This window comes from Megascapheus bottae, chromosome 8, assembly GCF_031878675.1.
Source record: "Megascapheus bottae isolate mThoBot1 chromosome 8, mThoBot2.hap1, whole genome shotgun sequence".
Lineage (NCBI taxonomy): Eukaryota > Metazoa > Chordata > Mammalia > Rodentia > Geomyidae > Megascapheus > Megascapheus bottae.
In genome coordinates this window covers 62,557,562-62,573,829 of record NC_143516.1, presented here as the reverse complement: position 1 = coordinate 62,573,829, position 16,268 = coordinate 62,557,562, and the positions used below count along the sequence as shown (strand labels likewise).

The 16,268-nt window shown below is 43.9% G+C and overlaps 1 protein-coding gene across 1 annotated transcript; it reads left to right on the top strand.

Annotated features, from left to right (window-relative positions):
• The first annotated feature begins 287 nt into the window (after window positions 1–287).
• Window positions 288–1,826, top strand: Tpbg (trophoblast glycoprotein). The gene has a single exon (XM_090337726.1). The coding sequence runs from the start codon at window positions 288–290 to the stop codon at window positions 1,554–1,556; it is 1,269 nt and encodes a 422-aa protein (XP_090193852.1). The 3' UTR covers window positions 1,557–1,826.
• Window positions 1,827–16,268: the final 14,442 nt, after the last annotated feature.

Below are 16,268 nucleotides of genomic sequence, written 5' to 3'. Positions count from 1 at the left end.
CCCCTGCTTCCCGCCCCTCCAGGTCGCCTGCTGGAGTCAGCCCGAGGCTCCCACCGAAGGAGCCGCGCGGGACCGAGCCACGCGCAACCCCAACCGGACCGACCAACCCGCGTGCGTACCTCGCGGGGGAAGGAAACGCGGGGCGGGGGACGAGGGGGACGAGGTCCGGTGTCTCTTCTCCACCACCCACCAGGGGGAAAGTTTTGCTTCAGGCGCTTCCGGCCGGCCGGCACCTCCAGGAGCCTCCGCCTCCCGAGCTCTTGAATCGCGGGCCCCCGGGAGCCGCGATGCCGGGAGGCCGCGCCCGGGACCCCGCCGCCGCCGGAGCCGGGCGGCTGCGGTTGGCGCGCCTGGCGCTGGTGCTACTAGGCTGGGTCTCTGCGTCCTCGCCGGCCGCCCCAGCGTCGGTGCCCGCGGCCTCCGTCTCCCCGCCGCCGTCGGTGCCCGCGGCCTCTCCGTCGCCGCGGGCCTCCCGCTGTCCCCCGTCCTGCGAGTGCTCGGAGGCGGCGCGCACCGTCAAGTGCGTGAACCGCAACCTGACCGAGGTCCCCGCCGAACTGCCCGCCTACGTGCGCACGCTCTTCCTCACCGGGAACCGCCTGACAGAGCTCCCCGCCGGCGCCTTCGCCCGCCGGCCGCCGCTGGCCGAGCTGGCCGCGCTCAACCTCAGCGCCAGCCGCCTGCGGACCGTGCGCGCCGGAGCCTTCGAGCCCCTGCCAGGCCTGCGGCAGCTCGACCTCAGCCACAACCCCCTGACCGACCTCAGCCCGCTGGCTTTCGCGGGGGCGGGAGAGGGCGACCGTGGCCCGGGGCCGCTGGAGGAGCTGATCCTCAGCCACGTGGCGGTCCCGCCCGAAGCACGCCACAACCGCAGCCTGGAGCGCATGGTAGGCGAGGCGTTGCGCGCCGGCCAGGCGCTACGCGGCCTCCGCCGCCTGGAGCTGGTGGGCAACCGCCTGCTGCACCTGCCCCGGGACCTGGGCGCGCTGCTGCCCGGCCTGCGCCACCTGGACCTGCGCAACAACTCGCTGGTGAGCCTGGGCGCCGGCGCTCTGCGCAACCTGAGCCTGTTGGAGAGCCTCCACCTGGAGGACAACGCGCTGAAGGTCCTGCACAACGCCACGCTGGCCGAGCTGCGCGGCCTGGCCCGCCTCGCCGTCTTCCTGGACGACAACCCCTGGGTCTGCGACTGCCACATGGTGGACATGGTGGCCTGGCTCCGGGAGACCGAGGCGGTGCGCGACAAAGCCCGGCTCACCTGTGCGTTCCCAGAGAAGATGCGGGACCGCAGCCTCCTGGAGCTCGACAGCTCCGACCTGGACTGCGATCCCATCTTGCCGCCCTCCCTGCAGACATCCTACGTGTTCCTGGGCATCGTGCTGGCGCTCATCGGCGCCATCTTCCTCCTGGTGTTGTACTTGAACCGGAAGGGGATTAAAAAGTGGGTGCACAACATTCGGGACGCCTGTCGGGACCACATGGAGGGCTACCACTACCGCTACGAGGTCAGCGCCGACCCCAGGCTCACCAACCTCAGCTCCAGCTCGGACGTGTGAGCCTGACTTCAGGACCCCGGCCGGGTTCCTGGGCCCTGCATGAGGCCTAAACTCCAGCTTCCCCGCTCCTGGGCCGCCCGGCTCCCCTTCCCTCCCTCACCCGGACGGACTGGGCATTCGCTCCCCTGCCCAAGGTTCGCTGGACACTCGCCGCCGCGGAGCTGCAGCTTCGTCCTGGAACAGCTCAGCTCCGGCCCAGGGAGTTTTCACTTTTCAGCATGCTCGCGTCCTCTCTCCCTCTCTCTCTGTGTCTCTGTTTCTGTGTCTGTCTGTCTGTCTGTCTGTCTGTCTGTCTCTCTTTCCCTCCCTCTCCCTCTCTCTCTCCCCCACCCCAACCTTTTTGTTTTTGACAGAGAAATACTTTGTTCATAAATACCAATTTTATTCTTCTGTACCTAAATTATGGAGAAAATAATTGCATCCCATAAACTGCCTGCAGACCGTAGCAAGCTCTTTAAAGTAACTCCAGGACGCAGGAGAGGACGTCTTCTCCCGTGAGTGGGCCAGTCCACTAGCATCCCAGAGCATGCTTATGTTTTACTCCTCTGCATATGACAAAAATGACGAATAACTTGCAACCTCACATAACTTCTCTGCAAAGTAAATTACTTTTTCCTTTTGATTGCAGTTTACATGAAACTGTCCTGAGGTTTTGCTTTGTTTTATAAACTGCATTGAGACCTGACAGATTGAATTGCTCAAATAATAATAAAAATAAAGATTCTTGGAAGAAGCACAGTGTGTTCGACTTTGGTATTTGGAACAAATGATTAAGGGCAAATGATCGTGAGGGACTTGGTGGAGGTGATAATGAAATTATTAGCATATCTGGGCATGGAACTGGAGTAGCAACTTACATAAGTAGACACTTGGAGGTAACTGTAATGGTAGATTTTTCGAGGCTTTAAATAGATAGCTTCAAATGCTTATGTGACTAGGGTTTCTCATGGTCCCAAAGTTAATGCTATATAGGAAATGGTTTTGTCAGAGCTTTATGAAGATGCCAGTAAGGAAGAGCTGACAGTTTGGGGCTTTTTCTAGACTCTTGGAGTTGTTGGGGAATAACAAGTCTGTTTACTTCATAGAACTCTGAATGAAACCGTGCTGTGTTCGCACTTGTTACAGCAAAAGTGTAAAACTAACATAAGTGCCAGTCAGTGTATGACATTGGCAGAGCATACAGACAGAAGCAAGGTTTAAAAAATAAATTTGAGGGCTGGGAGTTTGGCCTAGTGGTAGAGTGCTTGCCTAGCATGCACAAAGGCCCAGATTCGATTCCTTAGTACCACATACTTGGAAAAAGCTGGAAGTGGTGCTGAGGCTCAAGTGGTAGAGCTCTAGCCTTGAGAAAGTCCAAGGACAGTGCACAGGTCCTGAGCTCAAGCGCAGAACTGGCTGCAAAAAAAAAAAAAAAAATTGAGAGCGTTGCAGACACTTTGATTTACTTAAGGTTATTGTTCATAGAACACTGGAAATATGGCATATGAGCTTCAGTGTTTATCAGAGATGTAGCTGATGTGTTTGAGAATTGAACTTAAGCTTGAGGAAATAACCAGAGACAAATGCCTATGTATAAACAAGCACCTGCACTAATAACAGGTGCTTCTGTTCTGTATTTAAGAATGTAAGGATGTTTATTTTTAGCTACACCCCTTGTACTATGTGTAGCTTCATAAAGAATAAATCATATTTAGGCAGAAATAAAAGCAGTTTTATTTAATGACAAATGAATTTATATGGGTGTGCTTATTGATAATCATGTCTCTTCTTATACTATTTTTGAGCTTATCATGATCAGTCAGTGAAGCTGAACAGTGAATGTCACTAACGAGTCTTCAGCTATTACTACAAGTGGCTTAAATGTGATTACTATTTCCTAATTCAAATAGTGGGGAGATGTGATTGAATGTGTTTTAGGGCCAGCTTTCCCCTTAAATTCCTTACATTCTAGAGTCCTATATGTCTGAAATGAAATGTGCTTTTTGCTGTTTTTAAAAGTAAAATAAAATTAGATCCTCCCTTAGTTTCTAGAAATCTTTATTGGTTTTTCTTTAAAAGAAACAAAGTTTTCAAAATAGGGCTAAAATATGTAAATTGATTGCTTATTTAAATTAGATTAGATGATTAAATAGCACAATGAAGTTTTAATGTTTAAGTTTCATATGGCTTATAAATGGTATTCATTGTTTATCAATTATATATTTGATATTTTAATTGCCTGAAGAAAAGACTAAGCATTTGATGTTTAATATCTCAAAGGTTTTAAATCTTGCAGAATTCATAAGCAGGCTGACTAATGAAGATAGGTCCACACATAGTGCAATAGTGTAAGTATTTAGTCAACAACAGGAAAGAATAAGCAGCTGATAGATGTTGGTTGGCAAGTCTTCTAATTTAAAGAAAATAAAATCTTGGCTAGGCATATGTATTTTATATTTATAAACTCAAAAAGCTGAAATCAAGATCAAGGTTCCAAGCCAGCCTGGGTGAGAAAGTTCATGAGATTCTGATCTCCAACTAACTACCCCCCAAAAAAGCCTGAAGTGGAGCTAGGGTTCAAGTGGTAGAGCCATGAGTACCCAGGTCCTAAGTTCAAGTTCTAGTTCTAGCACCAAAAATTATTATTATTTTTTTGCCAGTCCTGGACTTTAGCTCAGGGCCTGAGCCCTGTCCTTGGACTTTCTCAAGGCTAGAGCTCTACCACTTGGGCCTCAGCACCACTTCCAACGTTTTGCTATGCATATGGTACCAAGAAATCGAACCCGGGTCTTTGTGCATGCTAGGCAAGCACTCTACCACTAGGCCAAATTCCTGGCCCACCAAAAATTATTTTTGCTAGAACTTCTATTCCAAAGGATTCTTTCTCTATCACCTGACCATCTAACAGTTAAAATCTGGAGCTTCCTCTAAGAGTCAAGAGAGGGCTCATGGGTCCATTTGTCTTCTCATCTCCAGGAAACAATGATGAATGTGAGCAGGGAAGCTGGGAGGATGAGGTTTCACCTGCAGGTGGTCTCTCCTCTTGTTTCTTCCCTTCCTTGTTTGATACTGCTTTGTTTCTCTCTTCTCACCCCTGTGCTGTTCTCCAAAATGCAGACAGAAAATGCTTCAGGTTAAAAAATGTCTTACAGTCTAGCCAGGTGCCATTGGCTCATATCTATAATATTAGCTACTCAGAGATCTGTGGATTGCGGTTTGAAGCCAGCTTGGTCAAGAAAGTGTGTGGGACTCTTTAATCTCCATTTAGCTGAAACATGGAGGTGGAGCTGTGTCCCAGCTCAAGTGATAAAGTACCATCCTTGAGCAAAGCCCCAGTACATACCAACACCATACAAACAAACAAATGTGTAAACTGTTTGACAAGGAAATAATAGTTTGACATTACAATACTTCTTAAGTTTATGAGCTGATAAGATAATGCTAAATTCTTGGGCAGACAGGTGTTATCCAAATCCAGTAAGTATATAAAAATCTAGGAAGCATGAGGTAAAAAGGAAAGTTTTGTGTTTTTTTTTTAAAATAAAATAATTATACTGGTTCTAAATGCTATTCTTTACCATTATGCAGTATCGTTCATAAAAACAATCTTCTTGAAAAATTATTTGAGTTGCTATTATACTTTATTATAAAGCATTTACCAGAATGCATCCTTTATCTTCTATAAGTTTCTATGAAAGACAAAAAAAAAATTACCAAGAGCAAATGCCCCTTGATTTGTTAAAGTGTCCAATGAATGTCTCTTCTTTCATGCAGTGAAAGTTCCAGAATGATGCGGCTATTTGACCCTACAATGGACACTCCGCATGACAGCAAGCATATTTGCAGAGTTGAGTTATTGGGGTTGCTCTCTGCTGCCAGAGTGTGACACAGTGGTGACCTATTGAGCAAATTTATATAGCAGCAGATAGATTTTTCTTACAAAATAAGGAGACTTTGAAGCACATTTGATAGTTTTTTTCATTTTTTCTAAAACCTCTTACATGGTATATTATTATTATTATTATGATTATCATTAAGTAGTTATACAAAGGGGTTTCATTTCAACATGTCAGAGTACACTGTCTTGATCCACGTCCCTTTCATCATTTTCTCCATCTCTCCTAACCCCACACATCCCAGCAACTTACTCTTCTCTCCAAAAAGCTAGAAGTGAAGTTGTCTGGCTCAGGTGGTAGAATGTGAGTCTTGAGCACAAAAATAAGCAAATAAAAACCCCACAGAGAGTGTGACCAAGCCTTGAGCTCAAGCCCCAGGACCACCCCTCATTCCACAACATGAACATACCAAAAGACCTCACAGAGTCAGTGCCCAGGCCTTGAGTTCAAGTCCTAGGATCCCCTCCCCCTCAATCCACCACCCAACACACAAGGCACAAGAAGCGTTGCAGCTCTACTTTTCAAAAGATTGTTTTATATCATTTCTGCTTCCCAATTTTATCTTTCTATAAAGACCACAATAAAATAAAAACATTATGAGGATTTTCACATTTAACAACAATTGATCTGTACTTTCTTCCTGCCCCCAAATCTAGTCAGTCGTAAAGATCGTAAAGATATTTATCACCAGCACCATAAAGACATTTATTCAGTAAAATTAAAGCTATACACTGACACTTGTTCTATAATTTTTTAATAGTAAAGCAGTCCAGGGGATAGGGACTACATTACTAGATAATATATTAAAAAAAACTTTGATAATTCTTTAACATTTCCTCAGTGCAGTAGGACGAAATATACCAGGACACTCTGAACCATCCAGTGATGGCTCCGGCTTTCAGATGGTAAAGAAAACTCCTTGAGGGGATTTGTACAATTTTCTTTTTTTTACCCTCAGAGCCACTGGGTTCAAAAAGGTAGGCTTTTAAAATTTAATGTTTTATCTTGGAACGTTTTAGCAGCTCTGTCTTTTGCTGTGGGTACAAAGAAAAAGTTTGCATTCTAAAACTGATTAATGTTAACATGTGTTGACAAGAATTAGAATTCTTACTTCCACATCAGAGCATTTTTTATTAGGCCGGAATCAATCTAGTTTTGCAAATAGTACAACAAGGACTTGGTCTCTGTGATGCAGACATGCCGGCTGTGGGCTGCAGGTTACCTTGGGGCCTCCCTCCTAGCATTTGAAATTCACTGGTCTAATTTGGGCAACTGCTTTGGTGAATTGGTTTTTGACAGTTTTGCTTTGAGCAAATATTTCAGCTTACTCCTGACTTCACTTCCTAATAACTTGTGATATTCTTGGAACAACTTTCCTGACGATTGTGTTACTGACAGGAAATCTCACTCCCTCTTTTTATGATTATTTATTAATCATACGCATTAAAGAGTTTCATTGGGCCAGGTGCCGGTGGCTCACGCCTGTAATCCTAACTACTCAGAAGGCTGAGATAGGAGGATCCAGGTTCAAGCCAGCTTGGGCACAGAAGTCTGTGAGACTCTTATCTCCAATTAACCACCCGGAAACTAGAAGTGGTTCTGTGGCTCAAGTGGTAGAACACTAGCCTTGAGCTGAAGAGCTGAGGGACAGCACTCAGGCCCAGAGTTCAAGCCTCATGACCAATAAGAAAAAAGAGTTTCATTGGGGCTTTTTATATATGCATATTCATTTCTATGATAGGACTTTGTGTGTGTGTGTGTGTGTGTGTGTGTGTGTGTGTGTGTGTGTGTGTGTGTGTGTGTTTGTCCTGAGGCTTGAAGTCAGGGCCTTGAACAATGTCACTCAAAGCAGCACTCTGCCAATTGAGCCACAGCCCCACTTCCAGTTTTTTGGTGGTTAATTGGAGATAAGAGTTACACAGACCTTTCTTCCTGGCTGGCTTCAAACTGTGATCTTCAGATTTCATTTTCCTGAGTAGGTAGGATTATATGTGTGAGCCTCTAGTACCTGCCAGGAAATACTTCAGGTAGTTTGATTAAAAAGAAAAAGAGAATTTCTGGAGTTCAGAGCCAGTTGCATAATTCTGTCATGCAGATGAGTTAGCTCAGCTGGCGAGAAAAGGAAGTTAGTGAAAGCAAGATTACAGCCATGAGGTTAGTCACCAGGTGAGACAAATCTGCTATCACCCTTGAAACTCTGGTGGACCAAACCCTGCCCAGCCCAGCTGTCCACAGCTGGCTTGCTATTTTCCATGTATAGCCTTATACACAAATAGATCACAAAAGGTCTGCTGTCTGAATTTGCCAAGAATGTTTTACAGGTACCCTTTACTGCATCCTGGGGGAAATGAAATCTGATTTATTATTGAAAATTAAAATTGGCTTAAGAATAAGTATTATGATTACTATATCACAAACTCACATGTAGTGCTTATAAAAATGGTCTCTGTGATGCAGACATGCCGGCTGTGGGCTGCAGTTTACCTTGGGGCTCTTATCTCCAATTATCCACCAGAAACCAGGAGTGGTGCTGTGGCTCAAAGTGGTAGAGTGCCAGCTTTCAGCAAAAAAGCTCAGGATATCACAGGCCTAGAGTTCAAGATCCAGGATCAGCAAAAACAAAAAAGTTTCAAGTTTTACTTGCATAACATAAAGCAAGATTTGTTTTCAAGAAAGCAAAAAGCTGAAAATATGACTAACAGTAAGACTTTTTGTGAAAAGTAAATATTTAATAATATGTTTAGAGGAATGTGAGAATGTTATTAAATAGGCCTTAAAAATGGAAATTCATAGACTCCTTGTCTCCCTGTGACATAGCCCTGCCTGCTTTTAAAATGCTTTTTTCTTCTCTCAAGGAATATTCTAGTGCCTAACATTTCCTATTCACAGGGGGATTGGAGCGGCTGGAATTTCAGGTGGGTTGGACTCAATTGCACATGCCTCTAGCGATCTCTTCAATCTTACCACACACAAAGGTAAATTGTTCTTAAAGAAGACTTTGGCTTTCAATTAGACATATTCTGTGATGATCTTTATCAATCAAACACATGACTCTAAAACGTGAAAATAGATTTTGGTGATAGTGGGGGCATCCTGTTCTCTTGCTTGGCTTCTTCCACTCCAGACTAGAGCTGTACCATTTGAGCCATGCATCCATGTCTGGCCTTTTGTTGATTAATTGGAGGTGAGAGTCTCATAGATTTTTCTGCATGGGCTAGCTTCAAACTGGGATCCTCAGATCTCAGCATACTGAGGACCCAGGATTACAGGCATGATCTCCCAGCACCCAACAGTAATACTTTTTTTTTTTTGACAACATCAGGGATGGAGCAGTCCTTGGCAGACAAAACAGTCCCTAGGAATATAAGTAAGGTGGTAGCACCATGCACTTTGTGTTGGACAGTGGCTCATTTCTCTTTGTGTGGCTGGATAAAGGTAGAGGAGAAGAAGAACTGGCTGCAGAGGCTGAGTGTTTGAGCAGGATGAAGACACATGGAGAGCCTGGTAAGGTCACATTGCACCCTGCCAAAGGAGAGGGAAGGCAAACTGGGAGATCAATGAGCTAGGAACTTGATAGAATTTGCTGAACGTAGACTATCAAAGTGTTTTCTAATTACTAATTGGGTAGCATCCGTAATTTTAATAACATGGAGTATGAGGGCTTTAATGGGGGACTCATGACATTAAAGCTTCCATAACCCACCATTAGATTTCATTTATTTCCATCCAGTTTGACCCTTGGTTAAATTGAGCAATTAAAGGAGAAGCCACTAGAAATGATGGCTTCTTTCATTTTAATAGGTTTAAAATGGTAGCCTTTAATTCCTATAGGTCATATTTTAACCTAAATTCAAATGTGTTAACTAATTTAGCTGTGAAGGAAAGACCATGGTGATTTTAATTTGTATGTTTTTGTTGTTGTTGTTTTTGCTTTTTCATGTAGTCTAAGCTGGTCTTGAACTTTCTTGATCCTTCCTGCTTTAGCCTCCTAAGTACTAGGATTACAGTTGCACCTCACCATGCATGGCTGGACTTCCATTTTGTTAAAGTAAGTGCCAAAAAGAATTTATTTCGATTGGTTGCTTGTCGGTTAAAACGTCTCCGTCTATTGTGGTGCTCATATGTGACAAGGCCCCAGGACTACGGAAAATTGAGTGAAGAATTGGTTCTGATGGTTAATGTCCATTTGTCATGGACAGAAAGCGCAGGGATGGTGGACTCAATCTCTCACCCAAACCTGGTTTGGCTTTTCAGGTGGATAATTCAGATACATGTGCACCCCCCCACTCTCTCTCTCCAAGAGATCAAATGGTTTATTACTCATACAATGGTACTGTGTATCAGCCTAACTGGGCTAGAATGGCTTGAGCAGAGAGAGGAAAGTTTGGTTCTGGTTTTGATTCTGCTTAGGGGCTGGGGCAGGGGCTGGATAAGACTCCATGGGTTTCTAGAGTAGGAATTCCTAACTGCTCTTTCTTATGACAAAGGAAAGCAAGCCAGGGTCTTCTTATTGGTTTGCTAGAGGAGAACCATGGACTTGGAAATTTCAGTAGTCAAACATCAAGAAACCACGTCAACACTGGGACTTGCCTGTGCCTCACACCTGGGACTTGCCTGTGCCTCACACCTGCAATCCGAGCTGCTCAGGAGGCTGAGATGTCAGTATCATGGTTCAAAGTCAGCCCAGGTAGGAAATTACTTGAAACTCTTTTTTTTAATATATTTTTTATTGTAATTAATAAAAGGGTTACATGATACTTGCCAGATAGAAGGTGCATTAATGCACATACATTGATACCCTTTCACATGTCTTGGTACCCATTACCCCTCCCCCTACCCTCCCACCCCCCCCAAACTCTTATCTTTAATTAACTAGCCAAAAGCCAGAGGTAGACCTGTGGTTTAAATGGTAGAGCACCAGCCTTGAGTGAAAAAGCTAAGGGACCAGGACTGGGACTATGCCTAGGTGGCACGTGTGCACAGACACACAGACACACACACACACACACACACACACACACACACACACACACACACACACACACACACACATACGTCATCAGACTTTAATACTAGTTTGCTCCCGAAAGCCAGACTTGTAATACAGGCAAGAGAGAGCAGAGCAAAATTGTGTGGCTGACATGACTCTTCTAGTAATTGAGGTGGGATGGCTCTGTATATTTGTTTGTAACCATTTGTTAGAAAAAAGATAGAAAGGAGAAGGAGATGGGGAGGGAGGGAAAAGGGGAGAGGGAGAGGGAGAAGAAAGAGGAGAGGAAGAGCCATACTTTCTGAGCCATATCTAAGAAGACGCTGTCCCTGTTCGAAGCTCAGTCCTTAGAGCTACTTGGTTTTGACCCCCAGAACAGAGGTCAGCTATCTCTATAGTCCAGCTCTTCTGTCCTTTGGTATTATGGAAAATGAGCACAGCAGAGCGTGTTTAAACAAACCTGTAGTGTAGTCATTTAACTGAGTCAAAGGTTGGGTGAGGTTTTCTGTTTTACCAGTCCTTAGAGTAACGTGGTCACATGTAGGTAGATTAGTTTGTATTAAATCACCTTCATAAAACATTCTCTGGCTTTATTGCCACTTATGTGATATTGAATTGAAGTTGCAAGTTGTCCTCCTCATGGGAAAACATAATCATAGATGGGAAAACTGGCACATTGAAGGTTAAATAGCCTGCCCACATTCACACAATTATTAAATGGTAAAGAGGAGATTTCATCCCAGAGATTCGAGTTCTGTTCCAAAGTCTCTATTCTCAAGCACTGTACTATATTGCTTCAGGTGTGCGTGTACCGTGTTATGTATACTTAGAGAAATTCCAGCCCAGCAAAGACAGTACTTGAGATTTTGGTAGAAAGAATTAAATAGTTCAATTTCAGTTATTAAGTCTTTATTTTTCTCCATTTATTCAGATGTCAAACTGTGAACACAAAAACCACTGTATTTAGTGGGGTATCAGTGGCTCACATTTGTAAACCTAGCTACTTGGGAGGCTGAGATCTGAGGATCATGGTTCAAAACCATCCTGAGCATAAAAGTCAGTGAGACTCTTATCTCCAATTAACCACCAGAAAACCAGAATTTGCACTCTGCCTCAAATGGTAGAGCTCTAACCATGAGCTGAAAAGCTCAGGGACAGCGCCTAGGCCCAGAGTTCAAATCACACGACTTATAAGAAAACCCCGAAACAGAAATAAAAACAAAACACGACATTTGGCTTGCTGTTGTTGGAGATAAACTGGCCTCTAACTCTTTCTTGTCCTGCTTTAGTTTCCAGAGTGCTGGGATTACAAGTCGATAGCATACTGCCATGCCTGAATCATTCTGATGGTTTTTAGCATGTGTAAAGAATAGTCATAACCACAGGACCTTAAAAACATACTGTAAATAGATAAGAGGACCATAGAATAGCATTTATGAATCTAAAATGAGCAATAAAAATGATAGCTTTTAAAAAGCACTTTTGTCCTTTGCAATTTAAAAACTTACCTTTAAGTAGTTTTCTAATGAGGTTTCAATGCAACATGTCCATTTGTGAATGTAATGTGTCTTGATTTGTGCCAGCCCTTCTGTTGTTTTCTCTATCCACTTTTCTTAAGAGAATAATGCTGCTAATTTGGAATATTTAGATGGGTTCACAGATTTCCTCTAACACCTTGCCTGACGGGTTTTTTTTTTTGCCAGTCATGGGGCTTCAACTCAGGGCCTGAGCACTGTCCTTGGGCTTTTTCCTCAAAGCTAGCACTCTGCCACTTGAGCCACAGCACCATTTCTGGCTTTTTCTATGCATGTGGGATGGAGGAATTGAACCTGGGTCTTTGTGCATGCTAGATAAGCACTCTACCACTAGGCCAAACTCCCAGCCCTTGCCTGATGGGTTTTACGCCACCCCTTCTCCATGTAAGGGAAAAGGCTTTCCACTGCAGGAAATTTAGTTTTGATCATTGATGTTGAGAGTAAGGTGGTGAGATGAGATATTTCCAGTCATCTCCCCATTTATCCCATGAACAGCTGATTTGAACGATTCTCTCATCTTAAGAACTCATCTAGTTTTGCCATGTGCTTTGGGCCACAAGTTGGCTTGGGGGTGGTCCTGTGGATGGGGAAATGGCCCCTGGCCCCAGAGCTACAGCTGTGTGTCCATCCTCTCCACGCCATGTTCCAGGGCTTGTGTTGAGTGTGTAAGCCACCCTGTAATGGAGATATTTTCACATAGTCTGCATTCCATGGTCACAGCCCTTGCTTCTTACTTCAGTGGACTCTTTTGGACATGTCAGCAATGTAACTTTTGTTGATAATCTTCCTCCATAAACTTGACCTTTAGAATATTATGCAAAATACATCTTTCGATGGAGCTGGCCTTCCGTTTCCTACACTTGACTGTTCTGTGCTGTACAGCTTGCCATAGTGTTGGGTTTAGGGTTTTGTGGATTTTTTTTTGGTCAAAATATAGCTATACAAATAGGAAGCAAAGAACCATTGAGTCAGATTTTGCCTGTGGATCTACCTCTGGGAGGGAAAAAGCTCTGGTTTAGAGAAGAACTGATTCAGTTCTGTGATGCGGTGGTAGAAAAAAGAAAAGATTTAACTGAACACATCCAGAAGCATTTGGCCTTAGGATACATTTGTTAGGTGTGTGTGTGTGTGTGTGTGTGTGTGTGTATGAGAGAGAGAGAGAGAGAGAGAGAGAGAGAGAGAGAGAGAGAGAGAGAGAGAGAGAGAGAGAGAGAGAGAGAGAGAACTGGGGCTTGAACTCCATACCTGGGTTTTGTCCCTGAGCTTTTTCACTCAAGATGGGTGCTCTATCACTTGAGCCATAGCTCCACTTCTGTCTTTGGTGATTAATTGGGCATAGCTTCACAGACTTTCCTGCTTGAGCTGGCTTTGAATTTTTTTTTTTTTTTTTTTTGCCAGTCCTGGGCTTGAGCTCAGGGCCCAAGCACTGTCCTTGGACTTTCTCAAGGCTAGAGCTCTACCACTTGAACTTTAGCACCACTTCCAGCTTTTTTCCATGTATGTGGTACCAAGGAATCGAACTGGGGTCTTCATGCATGCTAGGCAAACACTCTACCACTAGGCCAAACTCCCGGCCCTGGCTTTGAATTTTAACCCTCAAATTTTAGCCTCTAGAGTTGCTAGGATTACGGGTGTGAGCCACCAGAGATCAGATAGTTAGTGTCTTGTTTTGCTTGAGAAACTGAAAAGTGCAGCCAATATTTTGCTAAGGGAAATGTATTGGCACTCAGCACCTAAACATTAATCTCAGAACGGAGTTTCTCAAGAGGATTTTCTTTAAAATTTTTTTATTGTCATGGTGATGTATAGAGGGGTTACAGTTATATTCATAAAGAAGTGAGTACATTACTTCTTGAACAATGTCACCCCTTCCCATTTTTTTCTCCCACTTTCCCTCCCTCTACCCCCTCCCAAGTTGTGAAGTTCATTTCCGACATATTGTCAAGAGGACTTTCTTTTTTTTTTTTTTTACTAACAATAGTTTGGGGAAAGTTTGGTAGTATTATAATCCCAAGGGAGATTGATTGTGTTCGTTTGGATAAGGTTCTGCAAAATCCCTGGGTTGTGGTTAATTACTTTCTCTTTTAAGGAGAGGCCTGAAGTCCAGAAGTGTAAGGAACTTTGTTCAGCACAGAATTCTCAGGAACCAAGGATGTTAATTACTTCTCCCTGTCTGGTTGGCAGTCCTAATCCTTTTGATCTAAATTGATTTGAGTCTGGAATCACTTTAGTATGAGCCTTACTTCTGGTATCAAGTAGCCCACATCTTTCTCTTTCCAGGATGTGTGTGTGTGTGTGTGTGTGTGTGTGTGTGTGTGTGTGTGTGTGAGAGAGAGAGAGAGAGAGAGAGAGAGAGAGAGAGAGAGAGAGAGAGAGAGAGAGAGAGAGATATTTTTCCCTTTTCTCCCCGTTTCTAATTCTCTGGCTGGTCCCTGGCCCTGTACATTTGCATATTAAAAAGCAGGATACATCTTAATTGCAACTGTGGAGAAAACCCTAAGTTTCCTCTGTGTCTTTTTATTTGTTTCCCACGTAGCTAAAATAAATCATCACACTGTGGTTCAAATTAGTCAGGTTTTCAGCTGGGAACATATTTATTCAAGACTTTTCTGGCTCCCCTGGGGGACAGGAGACAGAAGATGAAGGAGAGAGCCATGTGTCCTCTCAGGAAGTCAGGTCAATAGTCCAATAGTGGATCCCTAGCAAAAGGGGACTTAGAAAGACGTGGGGTCTGGCAGAGCCATGGAGAGATTACCCATACCTTAGCGAACCAGAGATTGGCTCTGAGATCTGGAGGGTCACAGGACAGAGTGGTAAATTCTGGTAATTAACATAGCACCACCTGGCCCCACCCCCTCACCTCCTCCTTCCCATGATTAGAGGCCAGAAATGTTCAGTGCTTGTACTGAAATGACAGTTCTGCCAATGGCAGGCGTGAGAGGGCTTCCTTCCCAGTGGAAACAAGTATAGGAGAGGGATACCCCCTTCCATACTGACACATGCCAGAGGGCATCATGCTTGCCAGAGCAGTGGCAGCCATTTTTGTGACTACACAGGAAACCAACCAGGAAAACGATGTGCAACATAATGAGGATGGCATATACATGGCTTCTCTGATCTCAGGTCTTCTTGCTTTGCAAGGCAATACATACCGAGGTTTTCCCACAGCTTGGGGTGCTGGGTAGGGTATAGGGAGGCAGTGCCTGGAGAGAGAATTGACACAGGCAGTGGGAACAAAGGGGCAGAACAAAAACAGACTATAGTAAGTGAGTAATCATTTGATTTGGTTGGAGCCAAAGGAAGAGAAGACAAGTAATAAGGTAACTGATAATACCAGATTTCAGATAAGACACTAGAAGGTTCTATAGTGATATACAGAAGTGTAGAGTGTCTTCAATAGGAAACAGTGGTTAAGGATTCTTTTTAACTATATGGAAAAATAATGAAAACTATACTTTCCTTTTTAAAGAACCCTATTTTGCACACACACACACGCACACACACGTGCATTTTTTCTCACACATACGTTGATCTCTTGACTCCAGCCAATCAAGGAAAACATATAATTTTCCAAGTCAAAAAGGAGAACTGAACATAATGAATTTTCTGTCATGGCTAGTTAGACTGTAGGTAGGTATTTAATGGCTCTAATCGTCTGTTAAGCATTTCTAGATTCAAATGATTTGACTTTTTATTCCAGACTGTATGACACTTGATGACAACCCCTTATTGAAGACACTTATTCTCTTTTAATATGCAGTTATGTTGTATTTATCCCAAAGTCAAAAGCAATTTTTGTGTTCTTTTTAAATGAAAGATTTAAAAAAAATTACAAAGCAGTACATTGTTCTTCATGAAAGATTAGAGAAATATAGCAAAATGGGAATAAGAAAAAAGTCAACATAGTACTATGATTTGCAGATCACTGTCATTCTTTGAAGGTTTTCCCCGTAGTGAATTAACTTTTAAAGGATTGAAGATGATGAATTAATGTATTTGTGTCTAGATGTGAAAGATGTCATTGGCACATGCAGTTGAGCCACATGAATCTAACTTCATGACCTGGTGGGAATAGGTATTCGACACTCTGCCTGAGTCCTGAGGAGTCCGGAGACAGGGTAATGCTCATTGTTGACTTCACTTCAGAAAACAGTGGGAAATGAACTTGGAGAAAACAAGTAAAATCATAGCAAGGCCTCAATTTCATTTTGGATTTGTGTGTGTGTGTGTGTGTGTGTGTGTGTGTGTGTTTGTGTGTGTGTAATAGGGCTTGAACTCTGGGCCTGGGTGCTGTCCCTGAGCTCTTCAGTTC

Coding starts and splice junctions, on each gene's coding strand:
- Tpbg (XM_090337726.1), top strand. CDS start 288: ATGCCGGGAGGCCGCGCCCGGGACCCCGCCGCCGCCGGAGCCGGGCGG.